Below are 20172 nucleotides of genomic sequence, written 5' to 3'. Positions count from 1 at the left end.
CTTGAAAAAAATATTGTTTTCCTAATATTTTCTTTTTTCTAAACAACAATTTGATTTATTATTTCTTCTTCCTTTTTACATTTGGGTAATACGTAATCAGACAGAACCAAAGGGTTAACGCGTGCAGTTTTAATTTCGCCTGAAAATCCGAAGGGCACTAACGACGTGGACAGTGAATGAGACGATCCCTTTCGCGGCTGTCAGGCGAGGTCTATATTTATTCTCCCATTGAATTCACGTGTCCCCTCGATGAAACGATGGACCGCGGCGGTTCTCACGTGCCCTGTACGCGGACTAGAGGCGACAGTGTCTCGGCGACAGGACGCGGGAGCGTCGCCGAGGGTAGGCCGCGCGCGGTTCCAGGATCAGCGCAACCGTCGCGCAGGACGTAAGAAAACCTTCGCAAGGCAAACCAGATCTGTCCTGCGCGTCTCTCTCTCTCTCTCTCTCTCCCTATCTCCCTCTCCCCCTTTGCCGAGCAAAAATTGGCCGCGGTTACCAATCCCGGGATACCGGAGCGCATCAAAGATGCACCGCGGGTTCGGTGCATCTCGGCACGATGTCGGGAACGCCATCTCGTTACGCTACTTCCTTTTTGGAAGCCGAGGCGAACAGAAGCTAGCCTACCTGTATCCATCGAAGAGGGGCTACGGTCCATTGGCGTAGCAACGGGGACAGTTTCTTTCCTCTTTTTATGGGGAACGTGGCCCCGAACACCATAAGCCGACGATTTTTCGAAAAAATTAAAAATCTGTTCTATTTGAATAAAATTAGAATTGCAACGCTTTAATTAATTAATTTTTGGGTCAAATTAATTTATAGATTTTTGACTACTCTGTCACACCTATGCGACGGTGGAATTAATTATTACTTTAATTAATAAGAGAGAGAGAGAGAGAGAGAGATTTAAATAGAATCGATTTTTGAATTAAAATTTCTGTCACGTGACAGCGGCCGTCAGAGTGTTGCAGTACAGTATCTACAATCTACTTAAGAAATTTTGACAGCGTAAACTATACCTATAGTGATAATATAGCAGAAAAATGGGATGATTAATTTAGAAGGAATTTTTGAAACTTCGAATTTTATTTGTCAAAACTAAATCGAGTTTTAAGAAGCATCGTCGAAGATATGAGAAGCGATAAACTATTATTTTTATAGTGCTTGAGACGAAGCAATAATCAAGCAGAAGAAGAAGAAGACACGTTCGTGTCAGTGTAGAATAAGAGGTCTTTCGAAATGAGCGATTAACAGTAAATGAGTTCTTAATAAATCGTGTAAAGGCAACAGCAGTTACCGACAATAGTAGTTATTGTGATAATCTGATCGTTTTAACATCCGGCAGGTAGAACGTTAAACGTTTCATGATTAATGGTATTATTCGCCAAGGTTGCAGACTCTTGCATTGCTTCTTATTAAACTGCGGATTTTATGCGTCTGCGAAGTACCAGTGGTCTTCCACGAAGAACGAAGTGCACGTCTTAAATACAGGCTTAATAAGTTTAGGACATAGTGAATATCTTGTCACAGTTAATTGATGAAAACGATACTAATCGCTACAACGTCTTTACCGAGAAACAATTTGAAATTGAATTAATTGAATCGACATTTGTTCCTGTTATTATAAAAACGGATGTTTACTCATTTATAGAAATAAATTAAATTAAATAAGATTAAATTCTTTAACATAGAAATTCGAATTATTTGGGTGAATTTTGCTGAAATTAGTATATATTTTAATGATTTAAAAAGTATAGTCTGTTTCGACTGGTACATTATACAGTAGATATAGCAGATATAGCTTGATGGATAGTGTTTTAATAGAAACGGTCCCAAAAATCGTCGATTCTCGCCGGCGTTCAACATAAAACAATGGCGGAACGTTCGCGGCGTGGCAGCGCGAACGGTCCCCGTTTATTCCGCAATTCCGTAATTACGCAAGTTAAGTTGTCGGTGGGTTTAGCCTCACGGCGGCGCGCCTGTCTCGAAAAAACCGCAGAACCGCGAGGATCTCACCGGGCCGCTGACAATGATTCTGGCGCCTATGGCTCGCCCCGGCGAAGGCATCCGAGCTGAACCAGTCGATCCTCATCCTCCTCTCTTTTTACACCGGGGCCCCGAGTCTCGGGAGGGAAAGACACCTCGCGTGCAGCGCGTGCACCTCCCCTTTCGAAGGATGCCTCCTGCACCCTCCGACAGGTCTATTTATAGATCTTGGGCATTACTCGAGGGGGCCCTACGTGTGTCCGTGGGGCCCCCGGTGCGTGCTGGTTCGCGCGATTGTAACGCCGGCCACGATGCACGCCTCGTTTCCCCGGCGAACAAGATGATACCCGGTCTACGGGATTCTCGGATCGCGTCGACCATCCTCTGCCGGCCAGTCGATCCTCTTCGTCGGCTTCCATCGTGCTGGATCTTTCGATCGGGCTCGATGCTTGACGAAAAAAGGGGCGCGTTCGTAAGAAAAGGGGTCTTCCAATTTATTCTGATTACGAAGTAACTCATAAATGTATTTTTTAAGTCTGAATAATCGTGAATTAAAGAATTAGTGATCCGCCATTTTGAGGGGTACCGTAGACCTAGAGTTGAGGTTACGGCGGCCATCTTTCTAATGCGTTTTCGCGAACTACTTTTAAAGTAGATTTGCGAATTTTTATCTAAAATCTTGTGCAAGTAATGTATCAATTAATGTATAATGAGATCAATTCCCTATTATTCATATTAAGGAAATAAATTATCTATTATATTATTAAATAATCACCAATAGAATCGATTATCATAGCCACCAATAATTTGCTATCTACTGTTAAGGTACTATACGATATAATTTTTTAAACTCTCTCGATGACTAAAATAAATAAAATGAATATTGTTTAACGCTAACATTATAAAAATATAAAAATGTCTACAGTGATGCTATAAAAATATAAAAATGTCTACAGCCGATCGGCAAAGTGCGAAAGCGTCCCATGCGTGTCAACGGGGTAAGAAAAATAGTCGGACAACTGTCACGACAAAATCCACGGCAATACTAATTGCACAAGCGAAGGAGGAAAACAGTCTCGCAGGATGTCCTGCCGGGATAGCAGTCCGTCGAGAGCCGGTCGGTGTTCCTCTTCATCGGGGCGTCCGCCGTCTATTTATAGATTCTAATATCGCGGCGTTAGCGGACTGGTTGCTCGTTACCATTTCTCCGGACGGGACTTTAGGTGTGCACGCCGCACGGCCGTCGCCTGTCCTTCTCCATCGGCCGCCGGTAATTACCATCGGCTTCGTTCCCGCGTGTACTCTTCGGCTACAAAGTGGTCCCCGTTGCCCAGGCCCGCGTCACTATTTATAGATCTTAGATCGTTATCCGCGACGTCCTGGGTGCCGCATGTGAATGTTGGCCACCGACGAGCACGCGGAGGGGGATCATCGCGGACTATCCAACAGTTGATTGCTACCCAGGCCGTGTGTCCCCTCCGTCCCCCTCCTCCCCCCTTCTCCTCCTGACTTATCGATTTTCATCGAAATTACTGTCCTCGACGGCCTTCGAGAACCGACGAGGATGCACTTGCCTCGACGACCGCGTCCCGGCGGACTCTGCCTCGCCTCCTGCGAGGACAAGCACGAACGAGCGCCGCGCGATTAGGTCCGACGACGTTCCCGCCGATGGCTGGAAGAGGACAGCCGGGCCTAGTAACGGCACCTCGCACAATTTACCCGCGGCTCGCACGATCGAAACGCCGCGATCGGAATTCTCCTCTTTACGGCTCGGAAGGACGAATGAATTTTAGATAATGACGCCGTGGCCGGGCCGAGTCTGTGGTTAAACCCTTCGCGTCTTCAATTACGCTACGCGCCGGGTTTCTATTGCCGGCTTTAGTGGCCATTGTTCCCGACGCGAGACCTTAAGGGAAGCGTGCTCTTCTTTTATTGCCTCGATTGCTGGAGTTAACGAACGATTCCCTTTCTACGGTTTCGTTTCGAGTTTTCGCAGTGCCTTATGTTAATTAATTTTCCTATTTTTCTTCTCGTCTTCCATTTTCTTTCGAAAACGTTAACAAAATCCCAGAAATATCCAAGACGCTTCTAAACAAATTTGCTATAGAAAGAGAGAAGGCTCTGACAAAGGAATAATTTTTAAAAAAATTCCAACCGCCTGTTGTCACGATTTTGACCAGAGTTTTCGGCGAAAGAGCAACCCTTTGGCAGGAGGGTGACGCCGGGCGACGGCGCAGGAGCACGGCGAGGACCCTTTTATCTCGACCACCGTCGACAGAGGATTTTATCGCGGGCTTGCTCGCACGAATTCCGCCTACAGCAGCGGGGCAGGTTTATAAATAGCCACGGGAGGAGAGTTTGCGCGCGGATTGCAGCACGGGGCGCCTAGCGTCCGATGCCGATTACTCCTGGCGCCAGCGCAGCGGGCTCCTCCTTGCTCCTTTAATGGCCGCCTGGTTAATGGGAAGTTAATGTCCGCCGTGCGCTAACTACGCGACCGGTCCCTTCTTCCTCTATCCACGGCTTTCCACTCGCCCGCGGCCAGCCCGTTTCCGTTCCTCATTTTTCTCGTACCGGTGTTTGCACCCCTGCCCGATCCTCTTTGTGTCCGACTCCCTTCGTCCTGCTCAGGATATCCTTGATTCGTTCCCGCGAATTCTCTCGTGCGCGGTGAACGCTGCCGTTTTCTCACATTCGATGTTTCATTTTGGTTTATTGATTATTATTTGGTTTATATATTCAGCTTGGTAAATTGTTAAATTAGACGGTGTAGAAATTATTACTGCTTCAGCTTGGTAAATTGCAATCTTACAAGAAATGAAAATCATCATTGCTTCAGCTTAGTAAATTAGTAATTCAGAAATAATAAAAATGTTTCAGGACTCGGTTCTCCGCATTAAAAATACGGAAATAGGAAAAATCGTCAACAGTTGAGCTTGGAAGCTTAATTATTTATTGTTCGTTTAACGCGATGTTCCAAAAGACCGTCATTAAACTATACAGCTATTGAATTCTACTAATTCTTTACAGCAAAAATTAAACTATTTTTAGAAAATTGAAAATTGAATTCATCCACTGCAGAGCGACTTCATTTGTTCCACCTGGTGTAATTGGTGATCGCACACCTTCCAAAAATAGTACGCTGCGTCGTCTCTTCAATCTCGGAATTAAGGTTTTTAATATCAATCGCGGGACGTAATTGTGCGTGTTCTTGACATCGTTTGATCAAACCGGTTTTACAATATTCATTTGCGAGGGAATTCTATCGCGGATTGGAAATGTCTTCATATTTTTTTTTTTTTTTTTTCGCAATTGCTTACTCGCTCGTCGAATAACAGGGCCGCGTTCTCTTAATTGCTCCTTTTTATGGACAGAAATTAGGAATGATTGCGGCTCGATCGACGGCGCGTTATGAGATCTGTGGATCATTGCGATTCATTGTACTATCCTCGGGAACTTAATCGTTACGATTCCTTTAATTTGCTGCCAGAGCGAACTTGTAACAATGTTTAACTGCTCAATCAACGACACAGACATTTTAATGTGACGAATCAATGGTGAAACACGTGGTGCAAATTGCAATGTAGAAAGCGTATTATTTATTATAAGAGATTGCTAAGTGATATCAAAAAGTCTCTACGCTTTATTAAATATAAAATTAATTACTCGTGGTAATATCAGAACTTTAAAACATTAAAACAAAGAAATTAAAACAATAACAGACCAATTCTGTGCAAAGAAATTAAAAATTAAAAGATTGAAAAATCCTGACAAATATTTATATTTCTCGTATATTTTTTCGTTTTTATTCGACGGAATATGTTTATAAAATTATTTTAGGATCTTAAAAAGAAGTACAATTGTATCAAAGAGTTTGATAAAATAATTACGGTTGTTGCAAGTTTTTTTTTTCTTTCAGGCGCGAGTTGTGTCACTCGGCTCGTTTTTTTTCTGGAATAAAGCCATAAAAATAGCCGGTTGACGTTTCTCCTCGTGCGCGGGACATTCGTCAGCGGTCGGCTGATGGCTAATGGTAATGGAAATAAATGAGGCGAACGGCGCGCGTGAAAATACGAGACCGCTGCCGCGATTGCAGACATAAGACACGCGCTCAGTCTATCTTCGGGTTTCCTCTTCGTTCCGTGACATCCGCTCGTCGCGGATTCGATGCATCGTTACGCATCGCAAAATGGTCAATGCCGCGGATCCGACGCTCGTCGAGACAAATTTTCATTCACCAGAAACGGGGAAAATCGAAATGATCAATTCCATTGACGATTTTAAAGTCCTCGAAATCTCTTCTCAAAATCTCTTCTAAAAATCTCTCCTCAAAATCTCTCCTCGAAATCTCTTCCCAAAATAAATACACGCGAATGAACAAAGTCTATTAAAATTGTACGCAAAATTTGAGAAGCTTGAAATGCATGCATTTCTTCGCGTTTCGTTGCTGAAATCGTTTCTTCAATTTCTACGTCCAATAACAGTATATTTTGTAAATTTAAGTAAATTTCTGTTCGTCAAATTGACGATAGAATCGTTGCTGTAACTCGTTAACTCTTTATCGATTGATAGCCCACAAATCGGCTTTTTACTATGGCAACCGACAATTGGTTTATGTATATCATATTTATAAGCTCTCTCAATCTCTATAAAATTATTATATAATTTTTTTAATATTTATCTATGTATCTCATCTCTGTAAGTTCTCTTAAGCTCTATAAAATTATCATATAAATTCTTAAATATTATATGAATTAAGTGAGAACAAAATAAATACTGTTTAACCCTAATGTTATAAAAATATAAAAATGTTACCCTACAATTAATCGATGCAGCGTTAGAAACCCGAAACCACGTAGAAATTGCGAATTAAAAGCACCGTAGCGCAGTGCTCCGTTGCATCCGAACAAATAGCTGTCGAGCGCAAATAAAAGGCTCTCTCTCGCCGCAGCTATAAAACGCGAAACAACAGCGGCCGATCTATAATTTAGCCCAATTACGCTCTAATGTAAAGCACGCTAATCGCAGGAAACGCGAGAGAAGCAACGCCCCCGTAGAGGAAAGTGTTTCGCGATCACTGTTTCACCCTCGCCGCGATTTTCAGCCGAGCGGTTCCTCGCCGCGAAAATTCTCACGGGGGAAATTGGCCGTGGTTCCTCGCCGCGAAAATTCTCACGGGGAAATTGGTTATGGATCCTCGCCGTGAAAATTGGTTATGGATCCTCGCCGTGAAAATTGGTTATGGTTCCTCGCCGTGAAAATTCTCACGGAAAAATTGGTCGCGGTTCCTCGCCGCGAAAATTCTGAAAGAAAAATTGGCGATGGTCTGTGAAAAGTCCTCGCCGCGAGATCATCAGAGCGAAAGAAAAACCGTCCGCGTTCCGCAAGGAAAACCTCCACGTCGGCGACGAGCCTTTGCGGAGCGTTTCGCGTGAAAACGGAGATCCCGCGGCGACAGTCTCGTTCCCCAGGAAACGCTGCCGGCTAAGAGGAGCCCGCGATTATGGCAACGGACGAACCCGAGCGCGCGGCAGGAAACCGCGTCTTAGTTTCAAGCACTCTCTCGGTGTCCAGAAATCGCGCGTTTCCTCCGCGGCGGTTCTCACCATTGTTTTCTGCACGGCGTCAGACCTCCCGTGACCGCAATACTCTTTTGGTTTAATTGTGCGGCTATTATTGTTGCATCGAGATCGATTTTTCAATTTCTGACGCTGTTTATTTTGTTTTAAAAATATTTTAGATTTTTTTTTATTTACAGAGGTAAGAGGGTGGAATTGTTAACGAGGGGTGTGTTTCAAAGTTGATAAAAATTGTGGTCGGTTGAATTAATAAACTTGATAGAAATATAACTAGAGAGACGAGAGTTGAAAGTACAATATTTTTTAAAATTTGTTAGCGGCTTCTATGATTTATTTTATTTTATTTTTTAATTTTTGGAGGATAGTAACGGCTTCTATGGATAATAATAGTTCTTATGGATAGTAATGGCTTCTGTGGATAGTAATAGCTTTTATGGAGATCAAATGGCAAAAACAGCGCACATCACGCATTGAAGTCTCCGAAGTAAGACGCGCAGTCTATTGCTTCAGACACACTATTTCGCGATCGTACATTGCAATTTTATAAACAATAATTATTATATAAATTATCTCAGTCTTTGAACAATTTCACCATACATTTTATTAAAACCCAATATTCTTTATAATCAATAATTAATCTGAATAATCGCTCTATTAATTCAATGATACGCAATCCTAGGCACAAAGCAACTAAAGAATTATTACTACCTAACCTATTGGCCTATTATTTAACACTTACTATTATATTAATACTTCATAATTATTAGAAAGGATCTTCATGGAAGCAGAATCTATCCACAATTACATCCCAAGCAATCATTGCCTATCAATCAATATAATTAATCAACTATATAACAATTCCTCTGAAATCGATACCAAAAAGATCTCTGCTTCTATAAAAGCAATTTCATAGAAACTGAGAAAGGAGTTTAAGTCTCATCTTCTCGCGGTTTTCGAAAAATTGAAAATCGTCTTCGACGGTGCCGAAGGGTGGCTAAGTACAAGAAATATTTTAGCGAAGCGAAAGCGCGCGGTGCTAACGAACGTCGCTGAATTTAGCCGAAGAACTCGGTTTGCTCAGCAATTAGCCGGCCTAGCCGAGAGAGACATAGAGACATAGAGAGGAAGAGAGAGAGAGAGGAGTCCATGGGCGCACGTTCGTGTCCGAGGTATCGGCATTGAATATTTCCGGCTCGTTTTTTATTCGCGTTTTCGTATAGGCAGCCGGCCAGAGGGAGGAGGGAAAAAATGTCGTTTCGAGAAGCGGCGCCGCGGGTTCAACGGCCGCCATTTTTCGCGTCTCGAGACGACCGGCCGAACACGACCAGCGCGAAGAGCGAAGTGGCCATGAAGATAGACTTCGCGGAAGCGTACGGCCGACCGCCGTGAATTTTCTTTATTTGCCTCGAAGTTGTCGCTGGATTTTCCACCTCGATGGAACGCGTCGGGCAGCTTTCTTGGTTCTCTCTTTCTCTCTCTCTCTCTCTTTCTCTCTCTCTCTCTTTCTCTCTTTCTCTCTTTCTCTCTCTCTCTTTCTCTCTTTCTCTTCTTCGGTACTTTAAACACTTTACGGGCACGGTACCTTGACTTCGAAAACTCTTCGAGCACTTCGGTGAAGTCTCGCGACACAACTGTTCGCGCGAGGCGAAGTGTTTTCAATCGATTTGCAAATCGCGGAAGCGAATTCCGAAGCGTAAAATTTACTTGAAAATTCCTTTCGTCAGGTTCACTCGAAATAGCTTAAATTTTTATTGGAAGAAGCGAAGTTAAGAATTAATTAAATTTACTTAGAAGTGAGATATCAAATTCTGATGAGGGACGAAATGTTTTGGAATATTTAAATTATATTCTCGAATCTTTGGTTGTTAATAATATTGCTGGTTTTTAGAATAATAATGCTTCGAAGTGATAACAATATTTCTTAACACTTTACTGACCAGCTGTGAACATTTTTATATTTCCATAATATCGGCATTAATCGGTATTTACTCTATCTACTTTATCTGTCTTATTAATCGCGAGAGGCATTTGATATTTAAAAAATTATATAATAATACCTCGATAATAGATAGCTAATTATTGGTTGCCATCAGAACCTTGGCATAAAAAGACTACATTATCTATCGAAAATCTAAATCATAGTAAAAGCGAAGAATATATCTATCCAATTTTTATTATTACTTTATTCAATCGACAAAAGTTTCACCGTTACGAATAAATTATAAATACACGAAGCAACAAGAAATAACGGAATTTCTACTTTTACTCCATCCAAAGTAACCTAAAATAGTGGAATTTTTGCAGTAAAATGAGAAAAAGGAAATAAAATTATTTCGAATATATTAAAAAGAATATTTAATATTATTAATAACCCTTAATAGTCAAAGCAGCAATGTTCTCGATCACTCGCTGCATAATTAAATTATAATATTCGCTGCAACTTCTGCAATAAGATATTAGTCCTAAATACGTCGACTACGGTATTCGTCCCGAAAGGGTTAACAGTAAACATCGAAGCTGTCGACTCGAAAGAATTCCCTGCTCTTTGTCTCGAACGGAGGTCTTTCTAGGCCGCGGGCGAAAGGATCAAAACAGTAATCCGATCCCCGTCTATTTATCAAGGTACTGTTACCAGAAAAAGAAATCGAGGATCATCGGCCCGTAGATCAGTGCCGTAGACAAGCCGATCACCGCGGACCATTTCGTCATCCTCCGAATCCGTTCGACCGGCTATGCAGAACAGACCCCGGCTACCACTACACCGGCACAGCCGCTAAATAGCTGAGAAAGATCTATCTACGATCTCGTAATGATCGTGCTGTACCGTTATCCTCGGTCAAGGTTCCCGCCGGGATCGAATTGGAATACGTCTCGTTTGCTGCGGCGAATGATCTTTTATTATACCGGGTGTACCGTCTATAAACGCATCTTTCTCTAAAAGTCACTAACATACTTTACATTTATAAATAAACTAATTTATTCGATTAATTAGTTGGAGGTTTCTTGTTTTAAGATTGGCGAAAGATTCCATTGGATCGTTGACTTTTACTCGTTTATTTATTACAACCTTGACAGACATTTTTGTTGGTGATTAGTGTTAATTGGAAATGGAAACGACAGAGTGTTGGCAAACAAATTAAGGGTTGTAGGTGGTAGATACGATCCGGCTGACCTTGGAGAAGTTGATGTTACAGGTCGTCGAACTCGTCTTCGGAACCAGTATTATACGCGGCTGTGTTCGATCTAGGAAAACAGGGCTGACCTCCTTAACCCTTTCGTACTATAATAACGAGTCAGACGAGTGGTAAAAATAATTGAAAAGATTTTTTAAATATGGATATTATTAATTTCTTTTAAATCGAAATAAAATACAGTTCTTCGGCTATCGGGTCAAATCTCGTAACAAACTTGTAATTATTTAATGACAAGCACGCCTTGTATAAAATCTCTCTCTCTCTCATTGGCTACCGTTTTTTATTAATAACTCATCAACAAATCCCCAAATCACATTTTCGCCAAGGAAAAAATTATTGCCCCCAAATTATGCCCCGAGGAACCCTTTCATTTCCCTTAGTTGCAATAATTTTCTTACACCCTGTATACACTTCTATCCCCCCATTTCCCTTGATCGGCGCCAGTAAACAATGATTTAGGAACTCTCCGCGACGCGATTATCGACGGGGGATTCTCAAGGATGTTAATTGCGGACGCCGCTTCTGGGAATCGGAGATAGAGAATCGCCGATGCAAATTTCGCAGATGCTGTACGCCGATGTTGCGCGCTAATTACTGGGATCAAGGAACTTTTTGATTAATCTCCTCTGCCCCGCTATATTTCATCCGTTTCTTTTCTTTTTCTCCTTTTTGCTCGACCGGTTGTAATCGCCTGCAAAAGTGACGCGCCGTTCATCATCGTCGACCGTTTATTGTATCGAATTCTCGACAGAGAGACGAACGAGAAAAACTTAACGAACAAGTTATTAATTCCGTGGAGATAAACAGCCATTTGAAAAATTTGCCATTCCTCAGTTGCTTGGACGATGATCGCTGAAAATTATTTAGTTAGTTATTTAGTTAGTTTAGTTAGTTAGCTATTCATTTATTTATTTAATTACTCACAGTAGCGCATTCGAGGGGAGCAGTCTTATTAATTATTATCTTCTACCTCGCTTATATTTTTTTAATCAGTAATTGTTAAAAAATAACCACGAACCTGAAATATGCAATGAATATTAAAAAATCCATATTAAAGAGAGTTTAAATGCTTTTTAATTTTAATCACATTTAATCACGAATATATCGAGATAAATGAAGACTGACACTAACGTGGCCTCGTAAATTACAAAAGACGGTCAATAAATAATTTAATCTCTCGAAATGAGCGAAAATATGTTGGCCATAGTACGAGGTATAATACTGCCTGATAAACGATGCAGCGGCGAGTTATGCGACTCCGGTAGCGCAAACCGAAATCGGCGCAACAGCCGGTCGCTATAAAAATAAAATAAAAGAAAAAGAAGGAAAGAAATGACGGATCGTCGAGATAGCGGCGCGCAAATGGAATCCGTCGGCTAGAGGAGGAATGAAAATGACTAGACGAGGACAAAGAAATCCGCCGGTGGAAGCGATCGCGCGCGAGGTCGCGGCACACGCTCGAGGGATACGAACGAGAAGCGAATAGGTTGAGGGTCGCGAGTGGCCGTTGACCCTCCGCAGGTATATACCGGCGCGCACCTGAGCGGCTCGCGCCGTCCGTCGCTCTACGACCACCTAGGACAGACTAGAATCCACATCGGTAATAGCTTCTCCTAGTCCGCCGACCTTCCCACTCGTAAAAACAAATATTTATGGACAGAATACACCGGGGAAGAGACGCCGAGCGTCGGCTCGAACCGGGGGCCCACACGTCCGGGGGCCTCGAGTGCAGCCGCTCTTATGGCTGCGCGAGGGATTGTTAATTGGTCGGCGAACCGCGCCGCTCATTTTCGCACGGGAGCACACAACCCCTTCGTGAATAAAAAAGACGAGTTGAAAGTTTCCCTTCGGCGCCCCTTATCGCGTCCGATCGCAGTCGTTTTAACGCTTAGATAACCTATTATGATAATAACAAGTTGAAATTCAATGTGAAACATTGAAATTAAATAATTTGGCGGCTTGATATCCCTATTAGAGGAACCTAATAAGGATTATTAAATTCTAACTATTTCAGCATTTTTAGCGACGATTTTAAGTGCGATCCAATGAATAAAAAATTGTTGCTCACGAATGTTACACGACGTTTCTCCAGCGTCTTGCGAATAAAGGTTATTTTATCAGTTATTAAAAAATTGCTAGAATCGTAATGCCTATGAAATCTCTGACAAGCGTCGTCGATAAGGCAACGATAATCGCAGTTCAAATCATTCAATTTAAATAACAATAAAACCCTGCTCCGCCGTATAAGCCCGCAAATAAAAGTCATTTAATTGTCAATCACCGTATCCTACACTTCTGCATTGCTAATCAATTATCGCTGCGACGGCGCGCGCCATCTTGATTCCCTCAATGTCAAGACACCGTCGCGGCTGCATTCCATCGGACCTTTCCCCCGTTGCACTCGATAAGAGAAATTTCCTAGAACCGCAACGGAATTACCAATTATCGCACCGGCGTCGATTTACCCGATGATTGTCATTTACCCTGACGCCTGCGACGAAGCGTGCCAGACAGTTTAATCGACGCCATAAAATTGCCCCGTCCGGTCTTCCATAGAATCTGCCTTGCGGGAGCCTTGAGCCAAGAGTCCCGGACCTCATTCCCGTCGCAGCGATTTTTTCTCGCGTCGGTCGATCGTCGACACGCTTCTCTATGTTGCGCCGCGATCGATCGGCGTCGATGATCGATGACTCGATCGGGGACCAGCCATTTCTCACGGGTTACGTCACCCGGTTTGTTGTTGCAGTACCCGGCCGGAGCGATCAGCGAACTGTTGCCAGAGGACAGAGGCACGAATTATGCTGCGCCCGGCACGCTTCCGCCGAACGCGGAAACGATCTCTGCCGCGGCCAAGGATCTGCTGAAGCGGCTGCTGCAGCCGGATCCAAGCCTCAGGCTGAGATCGCTTTTCGGGCTGCAGAGGATCGCGTTCTTCATGGGCCATGATCTGCAGAGCTTCATGAAGAAGAAGGTTTGATGCATTATCTTTTTATATTATTCCACGATTTGCACACTGTTCCTCAGGTCATTTCAAGAAACTTTTTCCTTTACAAAAATGTTCTACGAGACGTCGTTTATTAGTTATTAACGAAAAAGAGTGACCAATGAGAGGCGCGCTCGGCTGACGCGACGCGGCTGAGTCTACGAGTGGGCGGCGCCTAGCTCATCTCCCATTCGTCACTGTTTTTCGTTGATAACTCGTTAACGTTTCGTCGTTAACGATGCTTCGGAGAATATTTTTGTAAAGGAAAAAGTTGCTTTAAATGATCTCAGCTGTTTATTTCCAGATTGTTAAAAATGTTTATGCTACCTAAAAATATACAGTATAATAATTATTAATATTTCAAGACAGACATTAAGAAAACCCTCGACAATATAATAATAAGACAAAGGGGCGCTTCCAAGGACCATAGAGTTTCCCTTGAATTACAGGACTCGCCATTCCAACTGCTAGGGAGAAGGATCCAGGACGATCAGGAGAGCATGGCCAAGGAATTCTCGGGCTTCGACGCATCCCTAGGGGACAGCATCTCCCGCGCAGACGCGCGATGATCTCACCGGCAGAGCTAGTCTTTTCAATTTTTGATGTTTCAGCTGCGATATTATATCGAATCAACGTATCGAACAATGGACTGAAGCAAGGCAGCAACCCGCTTGGAAACTTTGTTGCTCGTCAAGCAACCCCCCGATGCCATCCATTTTATTCGTACAACAAGAGAGAGAGAGAGAGAGAGAGTATCCTATATTTTGCGTACATTATTTAATGAGAGATCTGATTTCCATGAGTCTTCTAGCCGCTCGAACTATACTTAGCCACGATCAGGTGTTACGATCGGAACAATGTTGCAATTTCAGCGGCTTTCGATGTGCAAGAGGAAATATTCTCAACCTTCCTTCGGCTTGCGATGTGCAAAACAGAGCCTGTGAAATGTATTTTATCGCGAACGAAAATATATTACGAGCAATCTAAGTGGACGGCCTTTTTTTATTATCTATTCTTAATGTTGTTAAAATGTTAGGAATATTATATGGTGACTTACTAGATTCAGATTTAATTCTGTGATGTTTTTCCAGGTTCTTTAGTATTATGGGGACATCAAGGGTGTTTCTACAGGGTGTTTCACTTGTCTCCGCCAACGTCAGCAAACTTTAATTACAAGTACAATTTTTAATCTACTTTAATCTCAATCTAACCATACATTTAATCTAATTATTACTCGTGAATTATGAAAAAATAGAAACAGTTCGTATCAACAACAATTTAACCACTCTTGTATAGCCAAAGGAACAACAAATGAAAGAACAATGGTGTTTCTCAGTTTACAAAAGTTTTAATTTCTTTAAGAATAGTTAACAGTATTTTTGTTACAGTATTTCATCGATAATACAATAAATTGCGATAAATCGTAGTGCGTACAAACTAACAACAAAAAAAGAAAAATAGGAGAAAAGAAAACAGAACGGATCTGGATCGAATAAAACGCAGCCGTATTTTTTCTGGTTTTTTGTCCGGTTTTTCGCCCCCCCCCCCCCCCCCCCCCCCCCCCCCCAGCCCCAAATCGCATTTCCATTCTTTCGTTTCGTTTCGCATCTACGTAGCTCCACCCCTTTCTCGATAAACCGACGCGGACCCATCGCGCGCGCGCGCGCGATCATTTCCGCGCGTCTGTTTTTTTTTTCCCCTTTGGATCCGCGTCGCCTCACGTCTTTCGTTAATTTCGTCTCGATTTCTCCTTTCTCCTTTCTCGCAATTTTCATCGCTCGCGGATCAGCTTTGATCGCCGATCTGGTGCGCGTGCTCGCGCGATCGAATCGTGTCCTATGTGTGCGCGCGCGCAGTGTTCTCGTGTACCTTTGTTTTGTAGGTGTGTGTACGCGTGTGTGTGTATGTCTCTGTTCGCTTGTTTCACTTCTTTCTGACGGTATAATAATAATTATATATATATACATTATTATTCTTACACTTAAAGAGGGTCTCCCGATATCTTTCTCGATAATATAATACAACGCACACCTCTCCGAGTTCACGTGTAACCGAGCGACGCGTCTGCGATCGACCGCTGCTCGATCGTCATCCCCGGATCGAATTACGAATCCACCGTCGAATTCACGCGGAAACATCGACGTTGCGATTCGCGCGACTATTCCCCCCCAAGAACGATACAATAAATAATTATCGGCCATGGACGTGGACGCGAATACGGTCGCGCGTTATTCCCGGCTGACGTGGCCGCGAATCGGCCGACGCTTTGCCTACCGGTCAGCTTCCCTCGAAGATCGCGAACTTTGATTTAACGCATCCACTGCCAAGTTCAGCTGGAAAACTTTCCTTTTTTTTTTTTTCATTAACCCTCGTCGCTCGCTCGTTTCTCGAATGAAAGATCCGGCTTGTTAAATCGCGTCTTCCCCCTCCGATTGTAATTACATTTTGCTATCGTGTTCGCTGTAAAACCACGAACGTGACAGAGCCGAAGGATCCTTCGTACACAACTATTCCTAAGAGACACGTGAAAATTCAATTTGAGCATTAAAGTAAACGTTGGCACACGATAAATATATATCTCCCCCTTGTTTCTAGGATTGAATTACGGACCGGCGAGAAGAGACCGTGTTAGGACAAGTGTTGAAACAAACGAGTTCGATTCCAGGGAGCTTTTGAGTTCGTCAGATTGGCAGTTTAAATGTTTAAAATATCGTCGAGCCGGTAGGCAAATTGTTGAAAGTCGAAATCGCGCGTCGATTACGAAAAACGGAAGATCGGCGAATGAAACTGCTGAACAACCATAAATACAGAGGTGAGATTGAAACTAACGTAGAAGGATGGCACCGATCGCTCGCAAACCGCGTTTCTCGTCCCCTAAATTTCGCCGTCCGTGATCCCGGCCGATCTCCCCGACGGCGATCTGCGGCCGTCGAACGGCGGACCGGGCCCGGGCGCGCGCTTCGATTTCGTTTACAAAACAGAACGAAATTTCGTTATTACGTCTAATCTTCACTGTCTCCGCTCCGCGAACCGCGGAGCTGTTTTGGTAAAAATCGGTCGGGCTGGCCGCAGCGGACGGTCTCGCGACTCTTCTCTCTCTCTCTATCTCTCCGTCAATCGCCGCTTCTCCCCCTTTCATCCCTTCGTTCCTAATGTCTGCATAAGTCGAGGTTATGTCAAACTTAGTCTGCATAAGTCGAGGTTACGTCAAACTTAGTCTGCATAAGTCGAGGTTACGTCAAACTTATGTCTGCACAAGTCAAAATTATGTCAGACTTATATCTGCATAAGTTGAGGTTATGTCAAACTTATGTCTGCATAAATCGACGACGACTATTCGCGGCGCCGAGCCGAGAAGATCGCGAGACCGTCGGCTGAAAAGCTCGACCAGCTCTGCTTCTGTTTAGTGACAAACAGATCACTATAACTCTCGCGAGCACTCGTCGCGTTATTTTTTTTGTTCTCGTCGTCACTCTTGCATTCTTCCATTCTCGCTTGCATTCTTACGCACTTTCTCTCTCTTGGCGCTCCCTTAAATTACATGTTACCTTATTGTTTGTTACTGTCGTTATTGTTTATAATAGCGCTATCGTAAGATTATTATGATACAAGTAGAATCGTCCGTGTTTTGCACGGCCGGCGACAATTTCTTTTTTTACAGCCTGACTTTGTTGCCCCGCGGACAACCATTGCTCGATCCTCGCGTCCCGTGAAACGATTTCCGCTGGCTCGTTCGCATAATTTTACGCCGCGGAGGATTCGATTCTCTTTCAATTCTCGTTGTAGGTATTTTGATCGTCTGCTTTCTGAGAGGGTGTCGAAGCGCGCCGAGATTCGTCGCGAATGTGTGCTGTGCAGTGAATTAGGGTTGAATCGGTCTCTCGCGAGTACAAGTTCGGCTGATCGCGCTTTAGCGCAAATTCTTTACAATTTGATCAACTTTGCTATCCACAAAATCTACGACAATAAGTCACTTGCCTTGGAAACAGTTTAATTTCCAAATCGCTGTCATACAAATTAGCAGAGATACAATTTTTCTTCCCCGGATTTAGATCATTTCCTTAAAGGTTGCACATGAATTTTAATCAGACAAATAAAACTATCAAGCACAACGAAATTTTCGTTCCATTAATTAACTTCGTAAATCGACGAATACATTCGTCATTTTATAACAAATACCTTTTCTGAAATAACATCGATTTTGAACGTTCCTTTCTCAGTAATTGTATAACCCAATACACTTTGCACTGTCTTTTTGCAGGCGACGCTAATTTAGTAAAATTTACAACAGAGAAATATTGAAACCAAGGTAAGTAAAATTCTATATATATATATTTCATAAATGTGCATAAAACGTCTCGACGGTCAAATAAACTTCCTGTCCGATCGAATTCACGCTATTACGAATAATTTCAGCTTTTTCAACCACGCGGTCGACGTTTCACGGAACGCGTTCGCCGAGCCGGCGGACCGCGGAACGGTTCGAGGCCGAATCGGAAGCAGTCGAGGCAAGCTGGCACGGGATCGGTAAGAAATTTGATTAGATCCTTTCCGCATACAGCTCTCGACGCGCCTCCGATCCGCTCGAGATCGTCGCGTCCCCGTCGCGAGCGATCCACAAAATTCGGGCGCTTCGGCGCCGCCATTGATTTCGTCGCGCCACACGCGCGCTTTAATCATCGTGGATTCCGAAATTGTCCGACGTCTCCTCGTCTGTGATCGACGAACGAAACAGTGCAAAGAGAGCGACGAGACCGATAGAAACCGCGTCGCTAGAATAATACCGTTGCGATAGAAGAGGCTGCGCGATGTACAATTTGCGTGTCGAAAATCTAACACCTGAGCATACGCGGCACTCGAAGCGTGCATTTCCCAACAAAATAGACTCCGTACTGTTTCGCTCGGCCATCCGAGGATCGTTCGGCAGTTTCGCCTCCCTGCTCGTCTTCGTTCTCGTCGATTTGTACACAAAATACCAACTATCTGTGCTGGAAAACGCACATACTGCTTGTACGGCTCGATATAATATTTATATATAATATACATATACATATATATACGGTGCTGTTTTTATATGTATATATATTATATATAACATATCTATATGTATATATGTATAATATTTATATATGTATACGACGTGTCGTTTCAGTTTCCTCCCTACGACGCAGCTCTCTTTCGTTTTTTTGTTTGCCTAGAGTTCAATATGTATAAGCATTCGTTCGCGGCTAGCGATTGGTCGCCCCGAAGAGAAATATTTACAGTCGCGGGCGCTCGTTTCTCTCTCTCTCTCTCTCTTTGTCTCGCGCCGGTCCATCTCGCGACGAACAATGGCGGAGATCGCGTGCAGAAGCAGGACGAACGACGAGAAAAAAAGGGAACGCGACGATAGCAGCGTTGACAGCGTCTCGACGGCGTTCTCTTTCCCGTCGTTGTTTTTCGCATTTTGTCTCTCCCTTTCATCCTCGCCTAAAATATTTCCTCCCCGTGGGATCTCCATCGCGCGCGACCCTCCGGGTCTCTTAGGCGAAGCCAGGAGGCTCGGGCGACTCGCGTAAACAGGCGCACAGGTCTCGCAAATAGAGCACGCGATCCCGGAGAAAATCGATTACAATTCGTTCGACTACACGGTAGCCACGGCGCTCGACCAACGTTTACGAGAGAGACACGCTACGAGAAAACCTCCCCCCCCCTTACCGTCGCGCTCTCTCTCCCACGCCCTTGCAGTTATGGTCGTCGACTGACGAATAAACAATTTTCCCTATTTACAGTGTACAGACGATTGCTGCCTGGAACTCGGCGGAGTAAAAATGCTTGTTCACGCTCGACGGCGGACCGCGGATCCAACTGCGAGATCGTTGCTCGCTTCGTTCAACAACCCCTTTGAGAGCGGCGAGACATCGTGATTGCCGGGGTGTGCGAATATTTCATTCAGCTCATTCCTTTAGACAGTAATAATATATTCGATTTTGTCCACCGCAATATTAAGTGCTTTACAGACATGTTTCTGGTATAATAACATTCGTATCAAATATTGTAATTTTCTATCGAACGTAGAAATCGCTGCGCGTATCGTTAAGAAAGATTCGTCACGAAAGGGTCGAAATTCGATTGCGTCTTCGTTGCAAGTATTCCTTTTATTGCGTCCTCAACATTCATACAGTGACACGCGCTTTACTCGTGGCCGAATTATGTACAAAACTGACGAATTTGTAATAAAATCAACACCGACCGGACAATACGAAACTATTAACAAGGATAAACGATCACGAATTAAATAACAATTTCGAAAACAACAACAACGCTAGTGTCGATCACTTTGTAAAAACGCGTAGCTCGTCGACGAGGTTTTTATTCGATTTAATAGTCGATCGAACCGCCACTTTCTTTCGAATTCATACGTTCCTATGAAAGAGTCACGCTCGCAACA

At 43.5% G+C, this 20172-nt stretch overlaps 1 protein-coding gene across 2 annotated transcripts in view; it reads left to right on the top strand.

The window, feature by feature from the left end:
- Positions 1-19654, top strand: part of S6kl (ribosomal protein S6 kinase like) — a 34408-nt gene extending 14754 nt beyond the window's left edge. The window contains exons 9-13 of one of the 2 annotated variants that reach the window (XM_078188826.1): positions 13506-13730; positions 14834-14918; positions 18004-18051; positions 18159-18269; positions 19514-19654. In XM_078188826.1, coding sequence (XP_078044952.1) covers positions 13506-13730; positions 14834-14842 — 234 coding nt within the window. In that variant the 3' untranslated portion in view covers positions 14843-14918; positions 18004-18051; positions 18159-18269; positions 19514-19654. Of the gene's footprint in view, positions 1-13505; positions 13731-14191; positions 14919-18003; positions 18052-18158; positions 18270-19513 lie in introns of both variants that reach the window. The other variant, XM_078188825.1, reaches the window with a different exon arrangement.
- The last annotated feature ends 518 nt before the right edge of the window (positions 19655-20172 follow it).

The sequence above is a fragment of the Augochlora pura genome, chromosome 8 (genome assembly GCF_028453695.1).
Source record: "Augochlora pura isolate Apur16 chromosome 8, APUR_v2.2.1, whole genome shotgun sequence".
Taxonomy (NCBI): domain Eukaryota; kingdom Metazoa; phylum Arthropoda; class Insecta; order Hymenoptera; family Halictidae; genus Augochlora; species Augochlora pura.
This window is presented reverse-complemented; position numbering and strand designations above follow the sequence as displayed.